The 19,583-nt window shown below is 32.0% G+C and overlaps 1 protein-coding gene and 1 long non-coding RNA gene across 3 annotated transcripts; one reads left to right on the top strand and one right to left on the bottom strand.

Moving 5' to 3' along the window:
• Positions 1-4,892: 4,892 nt before the first annotated feature.
• LOC111214363 lies at positions 4,893-6,388 on the bottom strand. The gene is made up of 2 exons (XR_002663887.2): positions 6,253-6,388; positions 4,893-5,063 (listed from the first exon to the last, which is right to left on the bottom strand). It is a non-coding gene; the product is annotated as an uncharacterized LOC111214363 (long non-coding RNA).
• Positions 5,523-13,436, top strand: LOC106348150 (putative cadmium/zinc-transporting ATPase HMA4). 2 transcript variants are annotated; one of them, XM_048735001.1, is made up of 10 exons: positions 5,523-5,748; positions 6,179-6,406; positions 7,597-7,854; positions 9,581-9,678; positions 9,798-10,053; positions 10,135-10,272; positions 10,364-10,691; positions 10,777-10,979; positions 11,055-11,254; positions 11,334-13,436. In XM_048735001.1, the coding sequence occupies exons 2-10, from the start codon at positions 6,181-6,183 to the stop codon at positions 13,209-13,211; spliced, it is 3,585 nt and encodes a 1,194-aa protein (XP_048590958.1). In that variant the 5' UTR covers positions 5,523-5,748; positions 6,179-6,180; the 3' UTR covers positions 13,212-13,436. The 2 variants fall into 2 exon arrangements, with proteins under 2 accessions (XP_048590958.1, XP_013643275.2); XM_013787821.3 differs by having other exon boundaries at positions 11,049-11,254.
• The last annotated feature ends 6,147 nt before the right edge of the window (positions 13,437-19,583 follow it).

The following is a 19,583-nucleotide window of genomic DNA, read 5'->3' as shown; positions in this document are numbered from 1 at the left end:
TTAGTATAATTCCTAACTAAAAAAATACATATGATTTATTATAAGGGAAAATTTGGATAAATACATTTACTTGAGATTTTATTTTGAAAACTATCATTCCATTTATCTATTTTGAAAAGTACATTTTTATTTATGTTAAATGACTAAATTACCCAATCTAGATAAATATATTTATTTTACAGATTTTTTTTTGTTTTTAAATAATACTCCTAAATATGTGTATCTTATATATTAAAACAGAAGTCACAACCTTAATTTATGTGTGATTTTAAAAAAAAATGGACTTAGTGGACCATCATTAGAAATCAGTTATCATTTATTCATTTATTACTACTAATATGGCTTATTATATCATTCCCTAAAATTTTGTTACACATCTACAATTTCGGTTTGGTTTACAAACCAACATTTGCTTCCTTAATTATTGTAATTGTAAATCATTATCAAACCAATGCATCAACGTTTTTGCTCAACCGTAAATATAAATCATTAACAAACAGTCCTTAGACTAAAACATTAACGTATAGTTCTAGAATTGTAAATATGAGTTGTTTGTTATTTAAAAAATGCATTAGAACCTTTGTTATATTCACTTACACGTTATATAATATATGATCAAGTGATGATCCACATCTTACACATCCCCTTGAAGCATTTCACTTGTAAAGAAACATTAAACCGGCAGTTTTAATTTTCAACTTCTTGCACATTATATAAATAGAAAATCACATATTCATCACACTGATCCGGTAAATAAAACAAAATACTTATTATAATAAATATTTATATAAAAATAAATGAAAACAAAAACCTTTGCGCGGGTCGAGATGTAGATCTTTCTCTGACTATGGTTGTTTCACCCTGATCCGGTAAATAAAACAAATAATTATATGTGTAATATTTTTGAATATGACAATAAAATAATATTTTACTAATCTATATATATATATAGTTACGATTTTAATAATGAAATAATAATCCGAAAATATATATATAGAAGAAGATACAAATGATTACAATTCCTATTCCGCCTAAAATTCGTGGAATTCGTTGAGAGTTAGAATAGATTCGTAGACCCGGTCGGCTTATTCTCTTTAAATTTAAAATCGTTTTATAGGATTCTTTCTTATTTCGTCTATGTCTTAGGGTTAAAATAAAAAAATATTGATTGTTTTCGCGATGTTTCCTTACGTTTTCGATAAAACCCTCTTGTAAAAGTATTTTAACAATGCTTTCGGTGATGTTAGTCGATCCTATCCGAACTGTTCCTTTTCTATTCATGTCAGCATTTCGTATAGAGGTTATTATATCAGCAATAGTGTCTTTCCCCATGATAAGTTAAAATTCGTTAATTGTTCTATAATTTTGATATAATCAACATGTTATTTTTCTTTTATTTATATAAAAATAGAGACGAATTATATATTAATATATGAATTCAATTATTAATATATAAAATTATTAAGGGTATATGCGTGATACACAATCTATTAACTTATCATGGGGAAAGCAAATGAAAGGCTTTCATAAAAATTCTCGTAGAATCGAGAATGAAATTTTCATTCTGTACATGCCAGATCATGAATTAGTAACTGCATCCAATCTCCAAAAAAAAACCAATTTTTTTTTTTTTTGAATGGAATATTTACGGAATCCCCATGAATAGGTTAAAACCTTATTCCATGGTATTTACATGAGATTGCTCTTTCTTATTCTTAAGCAAGTCCCCGAGAGGACTTAGTTGATCCATGATTTATGTTTCGTCTTTTCTTTCCTTTTCGTTTGTTTCGAGAAAGAGATCGATCAATTCCGATTTTTTCTTTTTCTATTGATTCTTTTCGGATCGAGATGTATGGATCCACGGATCTATGTGTCTATATAGATCCTGTTCATAGATTAACGAAAATGTGCAAACGCTCTATTTGCCTCTGCCATTCTATGAGTCTCTTCCTTTTTGCGTATGGCATCGCCACTCCCTTTGGCAGCATCCACTAATTCGGAACTTAATTTGAAAGCCATATTTCGACCGGACGTTTTCGGGATGCCCCTAATAACCAACGAATGGCAAGTGCTTTTCCTTGCGTGGATCCTATTTCAATGGGAACTTGATGAGTTGATCCGCATGTGAAATTTTGAAACAATTTATTCAATAAAAAATATATCGTATACTTATCATGTTTTAAAAATTGATAGACATATATATATATATATATATATATTATAATATATACCAATTTAGAATTGAAAACAAAAACCCGCGCGGTTGCGCGGGTCGAGATCTAGTCTTATATATTAAAACAGAAGTCACAACCTTGATTCATGTGTGATTTTTTAAAAAATAGACTTAATGGACCTATTCCTAGAAAATCATATTACTTAATCTCTAATCTTATCTATTAAATTATAAATCATGATTCATTTATTAGAAAATCATCAAATTTAATGGTTTCATCATTTTCCATATATTTTACCTATTATGCAACAGTATTTAAACGAGATTTACCTACAATCTTGCTGTTCCATACCTGTCTAGAAAATTAAAAAATATTGTTCTTTGTTAACAGTAGTCAACTAATATTCTACCCTATTATATGCAAAAATATTAAAACAAGATTTACCTACAATCTGCTGTTCTACTCTTTCCTCTTCATTAAAAGAAATGATTAATAAGGTACCAAAGTATTTTTTTGGTAAAACAAGGCACCAACTTTCACTTCTTTTTTTGTTCAATTTTCTAATGAAAACTAAAGCTTGGTTTCTTTTTGTTCAATTATTTAATTACAAAAATCTAAAGCTTGATTTATAGCATTAATTTTCAAACGCATATATTTCCCAACACATGAAATGTTATGCCTTCATATATTATGTTATATGTTACTTATAATTTCATAATATATTTTTATTTATCAGCTCATATATAATCACCAAAATCAAATTTATATAATACTCAAATATAAAAAAAACCTATATTCTTGAAATCTATATTTGTTTGAGATCTAACAATGTTTAAAATGTACCTCACTATTGTTATTATTTATTTACTATATATCTAAAAATGGTACAATAAAACCTAAAATATTTTGAAAAACAAACAAATTTCAGAATATGAAAATAGATTACAGTTATTACGGTTAATACATTCAAATAAATAGAGATGGTAAATAAACATATTAACTCATATCTAATATATTAAAACAGAAGTCATGACTTCTTTTCATGTGTGATTTTTTTAGTTTGGAAAATTCCTAGAAAATATCATATTCAACATAAGTTCATTATTATATCTTTTAATATCTTTATCTTTTTATTTGAAATACAAATAAATATATTTAAAATGTTCTAACAAAATCTTTTTAAAATCTTCTTAGAATCTTTTTAAATTTACTTTAAAAAATTAGTTAGTTTTAATTTAAATTATCATAAAATATAATTAGAAATAAAAATTGAATATAGTCTTGGTTTATAAACGAAAATTTAAATAAAATGAAATTAATTAATTTCAAAAATACATATACTAATAATTTTTAAAGATTTTGTTAGAAATAAATATTTATTTCTATTATATTTTTTTCAAATTTTTTTTCTAATAAAATAAAAATCATAATTTTTTGATGAGTGATATTTTTATTTGGACCATCATTTAAATTTTCTATTAAATGTATATCACTAATGCTAATATATATAATATTTTTAACTACTTTAATAATAATATCTTTTATATCTTTTAATTTAAAAAAAAAAATTAAAATTCTAACAAATCTCTTGAAAAAGATTATAATAAGATTTTAATTGTCATAAATTGATTATAAATATTTTCAACTAATTTTGTAATTAGTAATGAAATGTTACTAAAAGAGTAAAATTAAATCTTATTTTATTAATTTTATAATAATATCTATCATTTTAAAATAAAAACGTTATATTGAACAAAATAAGATAAAATTATTTTAAATTGATAGGTTAACATATTTTATTTTCATAAATATTAAATATTTATGCTAAAAATATAATATGTTGGTAGAACGGATTAATATTAGTAAACTATATAATACATGTATAAACATTTATCTTATCTTAAACTTTTTAATATACAGTAATTTATTATATAAAATTAATAAACATTAAAAAATTACTAAAAAAATCTAGCGATTTGAATTATGGATCATGATTATAATAAATTAAATACAAATTTTGTTTACATATATGTTATTTCATGCATTAAAAAATTTAGTTTAGTAATCAAACGCAAATTCAATAGAACAAATATATAATAAGCAATATATATATGTGATGATTTTAATTTACAGCATGAAAACTATAAAATTATTATATTTGGCATAATTATACAAACATTTAAATATGTGAGTAACATTAAAAATATATAATAATTATGTAAAACAAATATCTATATGTATAAATGTGAAAATATATACCCGCACGGTTGTGCGGGTGGAAATCTAGTAATATCTTATTATACGATATCTTACATTTATTTTGATGAAAAAACTAAAAAGTTGATGTTTTTCAATTTTCTCTATCTCCTCATTCCTCTTTGGACCTCCATTTATTTGCATCATCTTCTTCTTCCTCTAGTTCTCCATTTTTGTAGGGTTTTATATGTTTGTGTTATTTTGTTACCAATATTCTTAGGTGTAATTTGATTTTGTATATTCTCGTCATCTAATCTCGTAGACATCGGCTCTTTGTATAACCAACATCTACGGCTGCAGTAGTCTTATCATATTATTACATCTTTCAAAAGAAGACCTGAATAATCTTTGAATATTGTTCGGTGTGTCTCATGAGTAATAGATCTTCTACATTCCAATTATGTATCCCACAGATATCAAAGTAAGTTCCCAAAACATGTTTTGAATGCTCAACACACACACTTTAGATCTGAGAAATTTAGACCAGTTTACTGAGATCATCATACATAAACAATTGGGATACATTTCCTCTGAAATTTACATAATGAAGTAAGCACATAAATCCACTAATTCAAAAATTCACATACTTTGATGCTGCTGTGATAGATTTTTTTCTCTCGCTACTGCAAAGATCTACGAGGATACATGAAATCAGGAAAATTTTATTATCATAAACATAAACAATAATAATAGTAATTTTGAATTTGTAATTTAGTAGTAATTAGAATATGTAAATTTTTATTTAAATTTGGATAAAAATGTCTTATCACATTTCCGAAAGTGTACTTTTCAAAACTTAAAAATATAAGCATATTATTCAAATTTTAAACTATAAGTAGAGTATTTTTCAAATTATCCCTTATTATAATGTTATTATAGTTATATAGGTAATTTATAAAATAATTGTTATGGATTTAGAGTGTGCACAAAAAAAAATTGTTATGGATTTAGAGGGTCTAGCGTCTAGGCAGTACCTAAGTGACTTGTTTAGACCATTTTTAAAAATACTGAATTAAAACGTTTAAAAAAAAAGTTATAACATTTTTTTTAAAACGCCAACAACTACCCATTTACACCGATCTATTGTTTGTTAGTAAAATAAATTCATAAAAATCATTATCAAAGACTATATTTCAGTAGAAATATCCAATAATTTTAAAAACCTGATAAAGAAAACAAACCAAACACATTTATCTAGTATTCTTACCTATCTGCCTATATATATTAGCAAGTATCATTCTAAAGCTTCTCAAATCAAAGGAAACCGTTCCGGTCTTTCCTCTCGTCCTCGTCTCTTTGCTATTAGCTCTGTTCTGCGGTATATTCGTTATCTTCTTGATTCATCACATTTCTAGTCTGTTCTGCTGTATATTCGTTATCTTCTTGATTCATCCCATTTCTAGTTCATGACAAGTGATCTCTAACAGATCTGATTCTTCTTCCTCCTCTTAATTGATAATTTTTTCGTAATTTGAATTAAACAGCGAGAGAGTGATGATTTTTTTTTTGCATGATCTGGGTTTTAATTTTTGATTATTTTTTAGAAAGTAAACAGTTTTAATAAGAAAAACACAATACGTTACATGCAATTATGCATCCTTGTTAAAAGTTTTTGCTTTCTTCTTTTGTCTCCTCCTCAAAAAGAGTGAAAAGAAGCATTAGATAATCTTTTTTGCGATGTGATTTGTCCTTTTGTTTACACTTTCGTTTTAAAGATTCGTAAAACCATTAACAATTTTTTGAAACAGAAATGGAGTTACAGAACGAGGACAAGAACAAAGAAGAAGAGAAAAATACAAAGAAGAAGTGGCAGAAGAGTTACTTCGATGTTTTGGGAATCTGTTGTTCATCGGAAGTTCCTCTGATCGAGAATATTCTCAAGTCTCTCGACGGCGTTAAGGAATATTCCGTCAACGTCCCGTCGAGAACCGTGATCGTTGTCCATGACAACCTCCTCATCTCTCCGTTCCAAATTGGTAAAGCATAAAATAATCATTTTATTTGCTCTTATATTATTTTTTGTTATAACAAAAAAATCTGATTTAAAAGCATAAAGTAATCACTGGACACGAAATAAATCACTTCACTTTCTGTTTCTAAAGTTGGTTTTGCGTGAGTGGTTTGATACGCAAACGCCACTTTTCGGTCACTAGCTACTATCTTTTATGTGATCCAACAAGTCACTTTTAATGAAATTCAACAATTCTACCATAAAAGATTATTTACCTTTGATTATTTATTGTATCTTTTATGGAAGCTTTTACCGATTCAATTAAAGATTTTAGGAAAACTGATTATCCTTAAAACTAGGAGATTCAGATTTTCGGAAACTTTTACCAATTCTGATGATAAACTAAAAACCCGATTATTTGGGTTTCTCCTCAAAAACCTCTTTCATTAATCGATTTTTTTTAATTTTCTTTGCAGATAATAATTATAAATTACTTATCAAAATTGTATAAGTTATTATATTAAATAATAATTTTCAAAATTTCTTAATAAATTTTAGATATTGTTTTAGTAATTTTAACTAAATAAGAAAGTTTAATAATCAAAACTTATAAATAAGTTTGAAACTAAAGAAATAAAATTCAAAATATTAAAATGTCATTCGTAAGCACTTAAGTGAATAAGCTTATGTTTTTTAATAGGGCTAAATGGCAAATAAAAAAATCAAAAGTTTTCTTTGTCGATCGAACAATAAAGAAAAAAGAATAAACCGTTACTGAAAACTATTAATTTTTCTGTTTACATTTTTTCCAAGATATACGTTCAAAGATATTAACCAGCAAGTGTGAATGTCGTTCATATAATTCAATTGTACGTATCACATGTCACGTGTATAGTATAAACAATATATATAACTGACATCATAAACAGATTTGATTTTCCAAAAACATGCACAATTTTTTTTTTCTTTTAGAAAAGCCTGTGGAGATATTTGCCAACTACTAGAATATTCTATTGGTAGTGGATCACACCCGTTACGTAACTATATTTTATAAAACAAATCGGTAAAATGTTATAATTTTCATTTGACAGAACAATATTTCATGTTAGACAAAAAAAATAATTTGTTACGCTCACGAAATTTATTAATTTCTTAAACAAGTTTTCTCTCATATTGGTTGTTTAATGATTTTGTTCCAAAACAAATGTGGTGCAGCTAAGGCCTTGAACCAAGCTAAGTTTGAAGCCAACGTTAAAGTGGACGGGAAAACCAACTTCAAGAATAAATGGCCAAGCCCTTTCGCGCTGGCTTCCGGCATACTCCTCCTCCTCTCCTTTCTGAAGTTTGTATACCCGCCTCTACGTTGGATCGCTGTCGCAGCCGTCGCCGCTGGTATTTATCCGATTCTTGCAAAAGCCGTTGCTTCTATAGGAAGGAAGAGGGTCGACATCAACATCCTAGTCATTATAACCGGTAACACTACTCTTCATTTTTATTGTTTTTTTTTAAGAAAAGAACTTGGCAAATTCTAGTCACACTAAAAGTACTTTAAAAAAGCTTATGTATATACTGCATTCTGCTTTCCCACAAACCTAGCACTTCACGAACCTTTTAGAAAAAAAATCCTTAATCCTTTATTAGTATGATACAGATGGAAATATCAAAAATCAAATATGTACAAATATATGCCTACCTTTACTTTATAGAACTCCTATATTAGAAATGTAGCAATTTGATATTTTTTCTGTATAGTAATAGGATATAGAAAAATATCAAGATGTTATTTGGGTACAGGTGAAGTGAACATGTGATAAACTTGGAAAGTTGGTAGGAAAGATAATGCAGAAATGAAAGGACTTACGCTTTTCTCATTTCTCTTTACAAAATACATTTTCGTTCACCAAGTACAATCCGAAGTTATTCGATGATTCAATAAGATATATACATGTTTGCATGTTGACAAAAAATATATACAAGTATACAACGTTGTCTTTCTACATGAAAAAATTACATTTTTAACGATAAATTTTTTTAGATGTAACAAAATTGTAAGAGATATGTTTTAGTTTTTCAAAAGAATATTTTTGCATATTTTCATTTTTTGTAAATAAATGGAAAACAAAAAATATTTATATTTCAAAATGTGGTTTAAAACTTTTATTTTATTTACATAGCTTAGGAATTGTATTTTAAAAAAAAACTATCGAGACAAATTGTTGAGGATCGATTTTCTTGGGTTCTTTGAGCAATATGAATTATTTTTGGTTTATTTTCTACAAAAGTAAAGGATTGAGTTGATTGTTGTTCTGTTAATTAGACCTGGAATAGATCGGATATCCGGGTAATTTTAAGATATTTGGATTCTTATACGGCGGATCCATAATTTTACTATCCTTATCTGAATCCGGGGTTCGCGGATATCCTTCTAAAAACAATAATATCCGGCGGATATCCGGATCCAGATTTGGATCCTTAAAATAAAAAATAATAATATTAATATATATAAAATATTAACAATAATTTAAAAATAAAAATATATATAATGTTTTTAATTTGTTCTATGTATAATATTACAAAATTTACATAAATTTTTTATATACTATTATAAAAATGAATATATTAAATAAAATTAGTTTTTATATATAGTTATTATTATTTTTGAAATAATTATTAATAAAATTTACGGATCCAGATATCTGGACTAATGTAATTTTTTCGGATCCGGATCCGGATCCGGATTTGGCCTCTCCGCATATCCGGATTTTCGGATCAGATCCGGATCGGATCTCGGATCGAATCCGGATAAAAAGTTGTAAAGACGTGTGGGTTTTGATTGGGCTATCTTCTACAACTCAAAATGGAAATAAAAACGTAACTTTTAATTTAAACCCGTGAAAAGGAAATAATTGAGGGAAAACCGGAAAAGAGTCAAAAGACCATCAAAAGTGAAGAAATTAATTTGACATAGCCATTGACTGTTTATAAAGTTACTTTTATGTTGGAAATTCGGTTTAAGAAACCCGGCCAACAAAGAAAAATCATACACTATAAAGTTATAAACTTATAACCAAGTTTGTGAATTAAAATTAAAATATTTTTTATGGAATCTTAATCTTTTTTGCTTATTTGCAAAATGTAATAGACTTATAGTCAACCTTCTATACTCGCTAATAAATGATCGACCAATTTCATGAAACAGTGGCAGCAACACTTGCAATGCAAGATTACATGGAGGCAGCAGCAGTTGTGTTCTTATTCACCATAGCCGAATGGCTTGAAACAAGAGCTAGCTACAAGGTTTGTTAACTACTAATACCATCTATAATGTTAATCAAACAACTTTGAAACATCTTGCATTTTCTTATGCGTGATCTGAAGTTGAAATTCTAATGGACTATTAATTTGAGAAATTTCAGGCAACCACGGTAATGCAGTCACTGATGAGCTTAGCTCCACAGAAGGCAATAATAGCAGAGACTGGAGAAGAAGTTGAAGTAGATGAGGTTAAGGTTAACACCATTGTAGCAGTAAAAGCCGGAGAAACCATACCTATTGATGGTATTGTGGTGGATGGAAACTGTGAAGTAGACGAAAAAACCTTAACGGGAGAAGCATATCCTGTTCCTAAACAGAGAGATTCTACGGTTTGGGCTGGAACCATCAATCTAAATGGTAATCTAACCCTCTTACAAAGGCTCCAAGCTCTTTATATCTTTCACTCTTTTGATCTTTCTCTCTACTGTGTTTTTGCAGGCTATGTTAGTGTGAAAACAACTTCTTTAGCAAGTGATTGCGTGGTTGCAAAGATGGCTAAGCTCGTGGAAGAAGCTCAGAGCAGTAAAACCAAATCTCAAAGACTAATAGACAAATGTTCTCAGTACTATACTCCAGGTAAGAAAAAAAAAAAGACAAAACCACAACTTGTTTTTTTCAGTTCTTGATTCTTGTAATTAATGACCTCTATGTTTCTTGTTTGTTTCAGCAATTATCTTAGTATCAGGTGGCTTTGCGGTTGTCCCAGCCGTAATGAAAGTACACAACCTCAACCATTGGTTCCACTTAGCACTAGTTGTGTTAGTCAGTGCTTGTCCATGTGGTCTTATCCTCTCCACACCAGTTGCTACTTTCTGTGCGCTTACAAAAGCGGCTACTTCAGGGCTTCTGATCAAAAGTGCTGATTATCTCGACACTCTCTCAAAGATAAAGATCACTGCATTCGACAAAACCGGGACTATTACCAGAGGAGAGTTCATTGTCATTGAGTTCAGATCACTCTCTACAGATATAAGCCTACACAACTTGCTTTACTGGTAACAAAAATAAAAACTTGTGTTCTGACAAAAAGTATAGTTTGATGAGTGACTGAGAGTTTATATGGTTATACAATGTTTTCAGGGTATCAAGTGTTGAAAGCAAATCAAGCCATCCAATGGCAGCAACGATAGTGGACTATGCTAAATCTGTTGATGTTGAGCCTAGGACTGAAGAAGTTAAGGGTTACCAGAACTTTCCAGGTGAAGGAATCTATGGGAAGATTGATGGGAATGATATCTACATTGGGAACAAAAGGATTGGTTCAAGAGCTAAGTGTTCAACAGGTAAAAGCTTAAAAAACTCAATGTAATGTTTTGAGGTTTTGTTGACTTTGAATGGTTCTTTCTTGTCAGTTCCAGAGATTGAGGTGGATACCAACAAAGGAGGAAAGACTGTAGGATACATCTATGTAGGTGAAAGACTAGCTGGAGTTTTCAATCTTTCTGATGCTTGTAGATCAGGTGTAGCTCAAGCAATGAAGGAACTGAAAGACCTTGGCATCAAAACCGCAATGCTAACTGGAGATAATCAAGATGCAGCCATGCATGCTCAAGAACAGGTAACAAGAGTTTGGTTACACCCTTAATACATGATCATTATATACCTTGATATGTTTTTTTATTATTACAATAAAACAGTTGGGAAATGCTATGGATGTTGTGCATGGAGAACTTCTACCAGAAGACAAATCAAAAATCATACTAGAGTTTAAGAAAGAAGGACCAACAGCAATGGTAGGAGACGGTGTGAATGATGCACCAGCTTTAGCCACAGCTGATATTGGTATCTCCATGGGGATCTCCGGCTCTGCACTTGCAACACAGACTGGTCATATCATTCTGATGTCTAATGATATCAGAAGGATACCACAGGCGATAAGGCTAGCCAGGAGAGCTCGGCGCAAAGTGGTCGAAAACTTGTTCATATCAATCACTTTGAAAGTAGGGATACTAGTTTTGGCGTTTGCTGGTCATCCTTTGATTTGGGCTGCGGTGCTGGCCGATGTAGGGACTTGTCTTCTTGTGATTCTCAACAGTATGTTGCTGCTGCAAGATAAGGACAAAACCAAGAACAAAAAGTGTTACAGGGCTTCTAGCACTTTGTTGAATGGTAAAAAACTTGAAGGGGGTGCAGAGGAAGAGCTGGACTTGGAAGCAGGTTTGTTAACAAAGAGTGGTCAATGCAACTCAGGATGTTGTGGTGATAAGAAAAAGCAAGAGAAGGTGAAACCAAGTAGTAAATCCAGTTATACCCATAGACATTCTGGTTGTTGTGGTGATAAGCAGCAGCAAGATAATGTAAAGACGATTGTGAAAGAGAGCTGTTGCGGTGAGAAAAATAAGATACACATGGCTTCATTTAGCTCATGCAAGAAGTCTACTCATGTCAAAAAAGGTGGTTCAGGTTGTTGTGATAAGAAGAAAGAGAAGATGAAGGAGACAGTGGCAAAGAGGTGTTGTGAGGAGAAGGAGAAAAATGTTGAGATGCAGATTCTTGGTGGCCAAGAGTTAATTGATTTGGAGAAAGGTCTGGCTGGTGAAACCTGCAAATCAAGATGCTGTGGAACTAAAGAGAAGGCTGCTGAAGCTGCATACAAAGTGGACTGCAACTCAGGAAGCTGCCAGGAAAACGAGACAGTGAAACAAAGATGCCATGAGAAGACATGTCTAGACATTGAAACTGGTGACTCCAAGTTGGTTTGTTATGGAGAGACAGAAGGAGAAGTGGGAGAGCAATCTGATCTTGAGGTAAAGAATGAAAGAGAATGCAATTCTGGTTGCTGCAGTGATGAAAGAAAACAAACCGAGGAAATAACTCTGGCTTCGGAAGAAGAGACGACAGAGATTCTGGATTGCTCCTCCTCAGTGAAGCAAAGCTGCCATGAGAGTACATGTCTAGAAGTGAAAGAGCAATTTGATCTCAAGATAGAAAATGAAGGACATTGCAAGTCTGACTGCTGTGGTGATGAGAAACAAACTGGAGAAATAACTATGGCATGTGAGGAAGAGACAGACGGCTCGGATTGCTCCTCGACATGCTGTGGAAACAAGGAGGAAGTTGAACAAAGCTGTCATGAGAAGGCATGTCTGGACATTGAAGCTGGTGTGAGTTGTGATCTCAAGTTGGCTTGTTGTGGAAACACAGAAGGAGAAGTGAAAGAGAAACTTGATTTTGAGGAGGGCTTGCAGATAAAGAACCAAGGACAATGCAAGTCTGATTGCGGTTTGAAGGAAGAAGGGTCTTCTAGTTTGGTGGGCAAAGAGCGAGAGATAGTGAAAGTTCTTAGCCAAAGCAGCAGCTGCTGCACAAGTCCTACTGAGTTGCACGTGAAGAAGAAGAAGATAGAGATTTGTTGCAAAGTGAAGACTCCAGAGGCCGTTGCTTGTGAATCTATTAAGTGTAAGGAAAGAGAGAAGCGTCACATTGGTAAAAGCTGTTGCAGGAGTTATGCCAAGGAATATTGCAGCCACAGGCACCACCACCATCATCATCATCACCATGTTGGTGCTGTTTAATGGCCTTTTGAATCTCGATGTATCCATCTATTCACAATAACCTTGCTTCTTCCACTAGTGCCGTCCAGAAAATGAAAAACATTGCTGTTTTATTGTTTCCAGCCATTGTGTGGTTCATCAAGAACAATGTTAATGATCCTTTATGTTTGCCTCTAGTATTTCTCGTTTTTTGCTTTGTTACTCGGTTATTTGAAAATGTTGGATAAAACAAGTTGGAACTTTTATCATCTTCGTGTCTTGAAATCAAAGACAAAAAGCAGATGAAACTGTATCAAAATGTGTATTACCCCAATCATTAGTTGTGAAGGGAGAGATCGAGAGAGAATTCATGTCATATAAGAATATGATTCTTCGTTGATTGATGAGATATAAAATACATATAATACCAAGAATAATGTTTTGTAACAAAAGCTGATGGTAAAGAGAGTCTATTTCCACAAAACAGTTCCTGGCTCTAGCGTTAGTGATCAATGCTGCCCAATCCTCAGACTTTGTCAGCGCAGATGCATTTCCCAACACCTATTCAAGAATAACAAGTCTTAAAACCTTTACAGAAAACATATATATTCATCAAACAGAACTTGTGTGTACAGAGGGTCAAAGAGAAGCCATACCAACATAGCTCTTCTTGCATGGGTAAGAAACACATGACACGTCCCTGAAACGTATGTACAGTGTTAATATACAGACCTTTAAAAAACTCATTGCTAAAGATTAAACTATATTTTTGCTTTCCTTCAAATTGTAAATCTTCGCATCCCCTATATATTAAAAGAGAAGCATTACAACATTTTATCTATGGCACATATATTCACTAGAATGTTTCTTAACGTCTCTAGAGAAATATGTTGGTCCACTAAACATATATTAGATATTCATTATACTAATCATGATATTAATTAACAATCTACAATTATTATTTTTCCTTCTTACCTTAAATAAAAGCTACAGAATTACCAAAAGTGAATAAAAAATATATTTGACAATTAATGATTTTCATAATAAATATTTGACAGCAATTCACATATCTTCCATTATTTTTAATGTTATATTATTAAAATAAATTAAACAATCATATTAACCATATAATAAAAATTTATATTTTTCATATATTTTAAATTTTTAAAAACGACTATAAATAACAAAAATTGTTAAAAATCTCATATTGAAAATTTTATGATCTATAGTTTTTAAAAAATTGTTATAATAAAATATAAATGCTCATAAAACTATATGAGTAAAAATCACATTTAATAGATATCTAGATTATCCATTACCTTAGTATGAGGCTTTTAGGCTTTGGTTTAGCCTTCCATTACCTCAGTGTGAGGTTCTGTTACCTCAGTGTGAGGTTCTGTTACTTCAGTATGAGGTCCATTTACCTCAGTATGAGGTCGTAATTCGAAATCTACTCCTTTTATGTTCATTGCAATATATTTGTATGTTAGTTTTCTTAACTAATATTTCAGGAATAAGCTACAGAAAATTAGGAGATGATTTCATAAAAACCAATCTTGGCTTTTTAGCTTCTGATTTGGTTGGCGGACTGTGGAGTTTCATACAATTTCATGCTCCTTCAATGCTGAGGATTTCCTCTCTATATTCAGGCTCGTCAAGATGGTGCGTGGTCATCTCTGTAGCCAAATTTGTTGCTGCCTTTCATGCATTTGATGCTGCAGCTTGTTCGGGCAGTAGTTCACTGTGTGTGTCGTCTGATTCTCATGGCTTCATCTCACTTTCTAGCCCTTTAAGTATTTCTATCTTAAGTTGCTTATGTGCTATGTATGCGTCTATCTATTGTGTGTATGTTTCCCGCATAGCTTTTGATGCAGCGGTTTATCTAACCAGTATGGTTGCTTTGCCGTACTTGAACAATTCCTCCATGGTTGGAGTTTAAGTTTTATTATAAAAGTTGGTTTGATCAAAAATATAGATATTTAGATTAATATATATAGGGCTTATGAATGATATCATTATGGTTGAACGGTCAAAGTTCGTATTCAACAATTGTTGGAATATACATTTCATTCCACGCACATGCGCATGTGCGCAGATACTCACATAGTATAGATTATTATATAAACCTCATATTATCTCTTTGTTCATCTTTATAATTTTTATAACAAGAGTTTGTGACCCCCAGACTTCTTAATCAATCTAAACACACAACATTTATCATCTGATAAACCCAGACCAAGAATAAATCACTTTTATAAGTTGACAAATAAGAATAATGTGCCTGTTAAAAAATAGTGTATAAGCCTAAGATCATATTAAAAAAAAAAAAAGCTGTTCATTTCAGTCTATTTGTTCATTTATTTTCGTATCTGCAATATATGTATGATCAATTGGCGCAAAAATAATACATTTGAAGAGAGCACATATTTATAAAATGATGAATTTCAAAAAGTTAAAGAGAAAATATGAAGAGATGAGATTCAAATAAGTATATGAAATAGGTTTAGAGTATATGTTCGGTTATAGATCACAAAGCGACGGCTCTGTCCCACATTGTGGACTCTGTTGCTGCCTTGAGCTGTGACCTGTGAGGTTACCAAAGGTGATATCACATCGTTTAGCTCGTTGGATTCTGGAGATGGGTTTGGTAATAAAGATGCAATTAGTATTGCTGGTGATCTCAAGGTTTTGCTAAATGGCTGTGGGGAAGTTTGAGATCGAAGAGATTTCCTAAGATTCCGAGGCTTCATGGGAAGTTCAGAGACGTGGTGAGAAGCTTGCACTCCGATGCTCGGGCTGAGTTGAACTCGGGAGGCAAAACTGGGTCTGGAAACTCTGGAATTGGTGAGGCTTTAAGAGCAACGCTGTCAGCTTTGTTTCTGCTGATTAAAAGCTAGAGGCTAGAGTTTATGTCTGTTCAATTCTCAACGAACTAACAAAGTCAAAAGCACATCATACAATTCATTTCTTTACTATAATTTATTTGCATAAGCATAATTGGTTTATCCAACAAGTCTAAATAATTGGTTAGAGACATAAAAATAATGTAAAAGCTAGAGGCTAGATTTATGTATGTTCAATTCTCAATGAACTAACAAAGTCAAAAGCACATCATACAATTTCATTTCTTTATTAATTTATTTGCATAAGCATAATTGGTTTATCCAACAAGCCTAAAGTTATGTTTTCAATCATATAGAATGTTTTCTAAGGTAAAGAGAAAAATTCATCATCGGTGCAACGGTAACGGTTAGAAATAAAAGCCAGGTGATCCTCAGTGATGTTCTTTGGATTGTAGACGACAAGTGTATTGTATCCAGAGTTTGACAGGTGTACCAAAGTCTCCCTGTACCTTGCAGTAGACGAAACCAAAACAAAGGTGCAGGGAGCGGAGCTCCGTCATTCTGCGCCATTAACTCTGAGATCTGCCTTTTTAACTCAATTTCTGCACCACGATCCGAATTGGAAGGATTGTAACAGAAAGTGACATAGTCTTCCAGCCCCCTCAACAATGGCTGCTGAACTCCCCCGGAACATGCATAGCCGAGCCAGCATAGATTTTGACATCTCCCGTGTAGCCACGAGTTGTAAAGAAGAGTCGGACTTGACTCTTGAGCACCGAAAACCAAATAGCGTGCCTGCTTAGACTTGATCAAGCAATTGTGAAGATCCCACATCACAAATACTTTGCCAGTTGAGAAGGCAGTGGGAGCCATCAAATTTGGACGTAAACGAACTGGTTTGATCATTGATACGAGCCGTTTGTGATCTGTGCCGTGTTTACTCGTGAACAAGAGAAAGAGAAGTAGCTAAGCTTTCTTTAACCCTAAACTCTTAGAGATTAAGGCTAATTGTTGGAAACATCAATGCACATCTTTTTCGAGAAAGGTCTGGGACCTTGTACCTTTACAACAAGCAGTGCCCAAAAAAACAGTTTTATCGTTAAAATAAAAAAACTTAACGATTTTGACGGAAAACGTAATTTCTATTTTGACGGAAAACGTAATTTCTATTTTGACGGAAAATGTATTTCATAAATTTGGGGGAAAATTCAATTTTTAGGTTTTGATGGAAAAATGCAATTTCTCGGTTTTGGGGGAAAAACGCAATTTCTAAGATTTTGACGGGAAAACATAATTTTTCAGATTTTGGTGGGAAACATAATTTCTTGGTTTTAGCGGAAAAACACAATTTCTCGGTTTTGGCGGAAAATACACAATTTCTCGGTTTTGGCGGGAAAACGTAATTTCTCGGTTTGGCGGAAAAACTCAATTTCTCGAATTTTGGCGGAAAAACGTAATTTCTCGGTTTGACGGAAAACACAATTTCTCGGTTTGGCGGGAAAACGTAATTTCTCGGTTTGGCGGAAAACACACAATTTCTCGAATTTTGGCGGGAAAGCGTAATTTTTCGGTTTTGACGGAAAAACGTAATTTTTCGGATTTTGGCAGAAAAACGCAATTTTTGGTTTTGGCGGGAAAACGTAATTTCTCGGATTTGACGGGAAAACGTAATTTTTCGGTTTTAGCGAGAAAACGCAATTTTTCGGATTTGGCAGGAAAACACAATTTTCGGTTTGGCAGAAAAACGCTCTCGGTTTTGGCGGAAAAATGCAATTTTCTGTTTTGGTTAGAAAACACAATTTTTTGGTTTTGACGGAAAAATACAATTTTTTGGTTTTTGCGAAAAAATGAATTTTTTTCTATTTTGAGAAGAAAACATAATTTTATAGTTTTGACAAGAAAAAAAATACTTTTATAATTTTGGAAAGTAAACATAATTTCAAAATTTTAGAAATAAAATCTAATAGTAATTATAAATATTATTGGGTGTCCATGGGCATGTCCACTTAGGCATGGTCTATATTGATCTTGGACATTTGTTGGACCATCGTCCAATATAGACCATCCATTACTGTCCAAAACTGAAATGGTTCAACTGGTCATGCCCAATTGGGCAATGGACGGACCATTCGACAGCTCTAATACAATGACATCAATGATTGTCAAATTCAGAACTGCTCTATGCCTCCCCCCGCCCCCCCGCCCCCCCCCCCCCCCTCAAGCGGCGTGGCAATCTCGATCCTTCCCTGGACCCTTTGGGCTTTACGGACAGCAAGGAACATACTCCTATTTGAAGACAAGGTTTAGACACCTGAGAAAGTTGCAGCAAAAGGGATTAGACTAGCAAGAGAATTGAATCTCGCTCAGAAATCAGGAGTCTCACCGACAAAGACAGTACCTTCTTTATTAATCATAAGAGCTTGTCTGGATCTGGAAATTTTGGGGAAGATTGAAAGGTTGAATGCTTTGCTTACAGTCCACATTCCCCAACTCATATAAGGTCTTGTGCTGTGTCACTCTTTGATTACTTTTAGCTTTTCATTTTATTATATTTTTAGCCGAGAATCTTTTTTAAAAAAAAATTATCTGCTTAATTACGCTATTAACACATGAAGATTTTACAATGGTGAAAGGCCTTCTTGGTTGCTGAAGAAAATTAGGTTCGAAAGACCCATATAAATACTTTGGATTTGAGCAAACAGATATGATGATGACAAATACTTTCACAAACTTTTTGTACATTCACAACTCAACCTTCAACATGAAACAAAGGCTTTATGATATACTAGAAAAAAAATGTATGGACACTCAACAACTGAAAAAATATATTAGAGTTGAATTTATAGCAGAATTATTTGATGAAGTTTCAAAACAAGATAGGATTGAGTTCTTATTGACATAGAAATGAACTAACTAAAGACATAGCTCAGTGGAGCTTTATTAAAAGGCAAAATCAGTGGAGCTTTATTAAAAGGCAAAATAGAAATGGAAAGGAAGAAGATTTAAGTTGTCACCAAGAACAAATAGACTTTGATTTATATCATAAAATGTAAAGGAGAGAGAGCTGCTTGAGAGGCAACTCTCTTAGTTACAAGACAAGACTCTCATAAGACTCTATTTATACTCAAGCTACTTGTAATGAAACCCTAGAACATATGGGCTTGTGGACTTATTGCACTGGGCTTTAATATTATTCTATACAAGTTTGTTAAAATATTTCGAGCTCTAACAATTACTTTCACAAATTTTGATTTGTTGTTTTCCTATATTTTACCAAGTTTGTTTGATAGCTTGTTTCACACGTCTTGTTTCTGTAATTGTTAGAGCTCGAAATATTTTCTATTATGAAGGCATCTTCCTCATCTTCTCTTTAGGGTGTGTGTGTGTGTGTTGGGACCTAATTTAGCATTTAGGTCGAGGCTCAGACACAGTGGCGGATCTAGAAAATTTTATTGAGGGGGGGCAACATTTTCAAATGTCAAAAAAGAATAACATTCAACCCTATATTTAAGATTTGATGGGGGCAAACTTAACCAAAATTTCCAAAATCCAGATGAATCATGCAGATAAG

This window comes from Brassica napus, chromosome A6 (genome assembly GCF_020379485.1).
Source record: "Brassica napus cultivar Da-Ae chromosome A6, Da-Ae, whole genome shotgun sequence".
Lineage (NCBI taxonomy): Eukaryota > Viridiplantae > Streptophyta > Magnoliopsida > Brassicales > Brassicaceae > Brassica > Brassica napus.
Note: the sequence above shows the minus strand (reverse complement) of the source record. Positions and strands in the feature narration are given on the sequence as shown.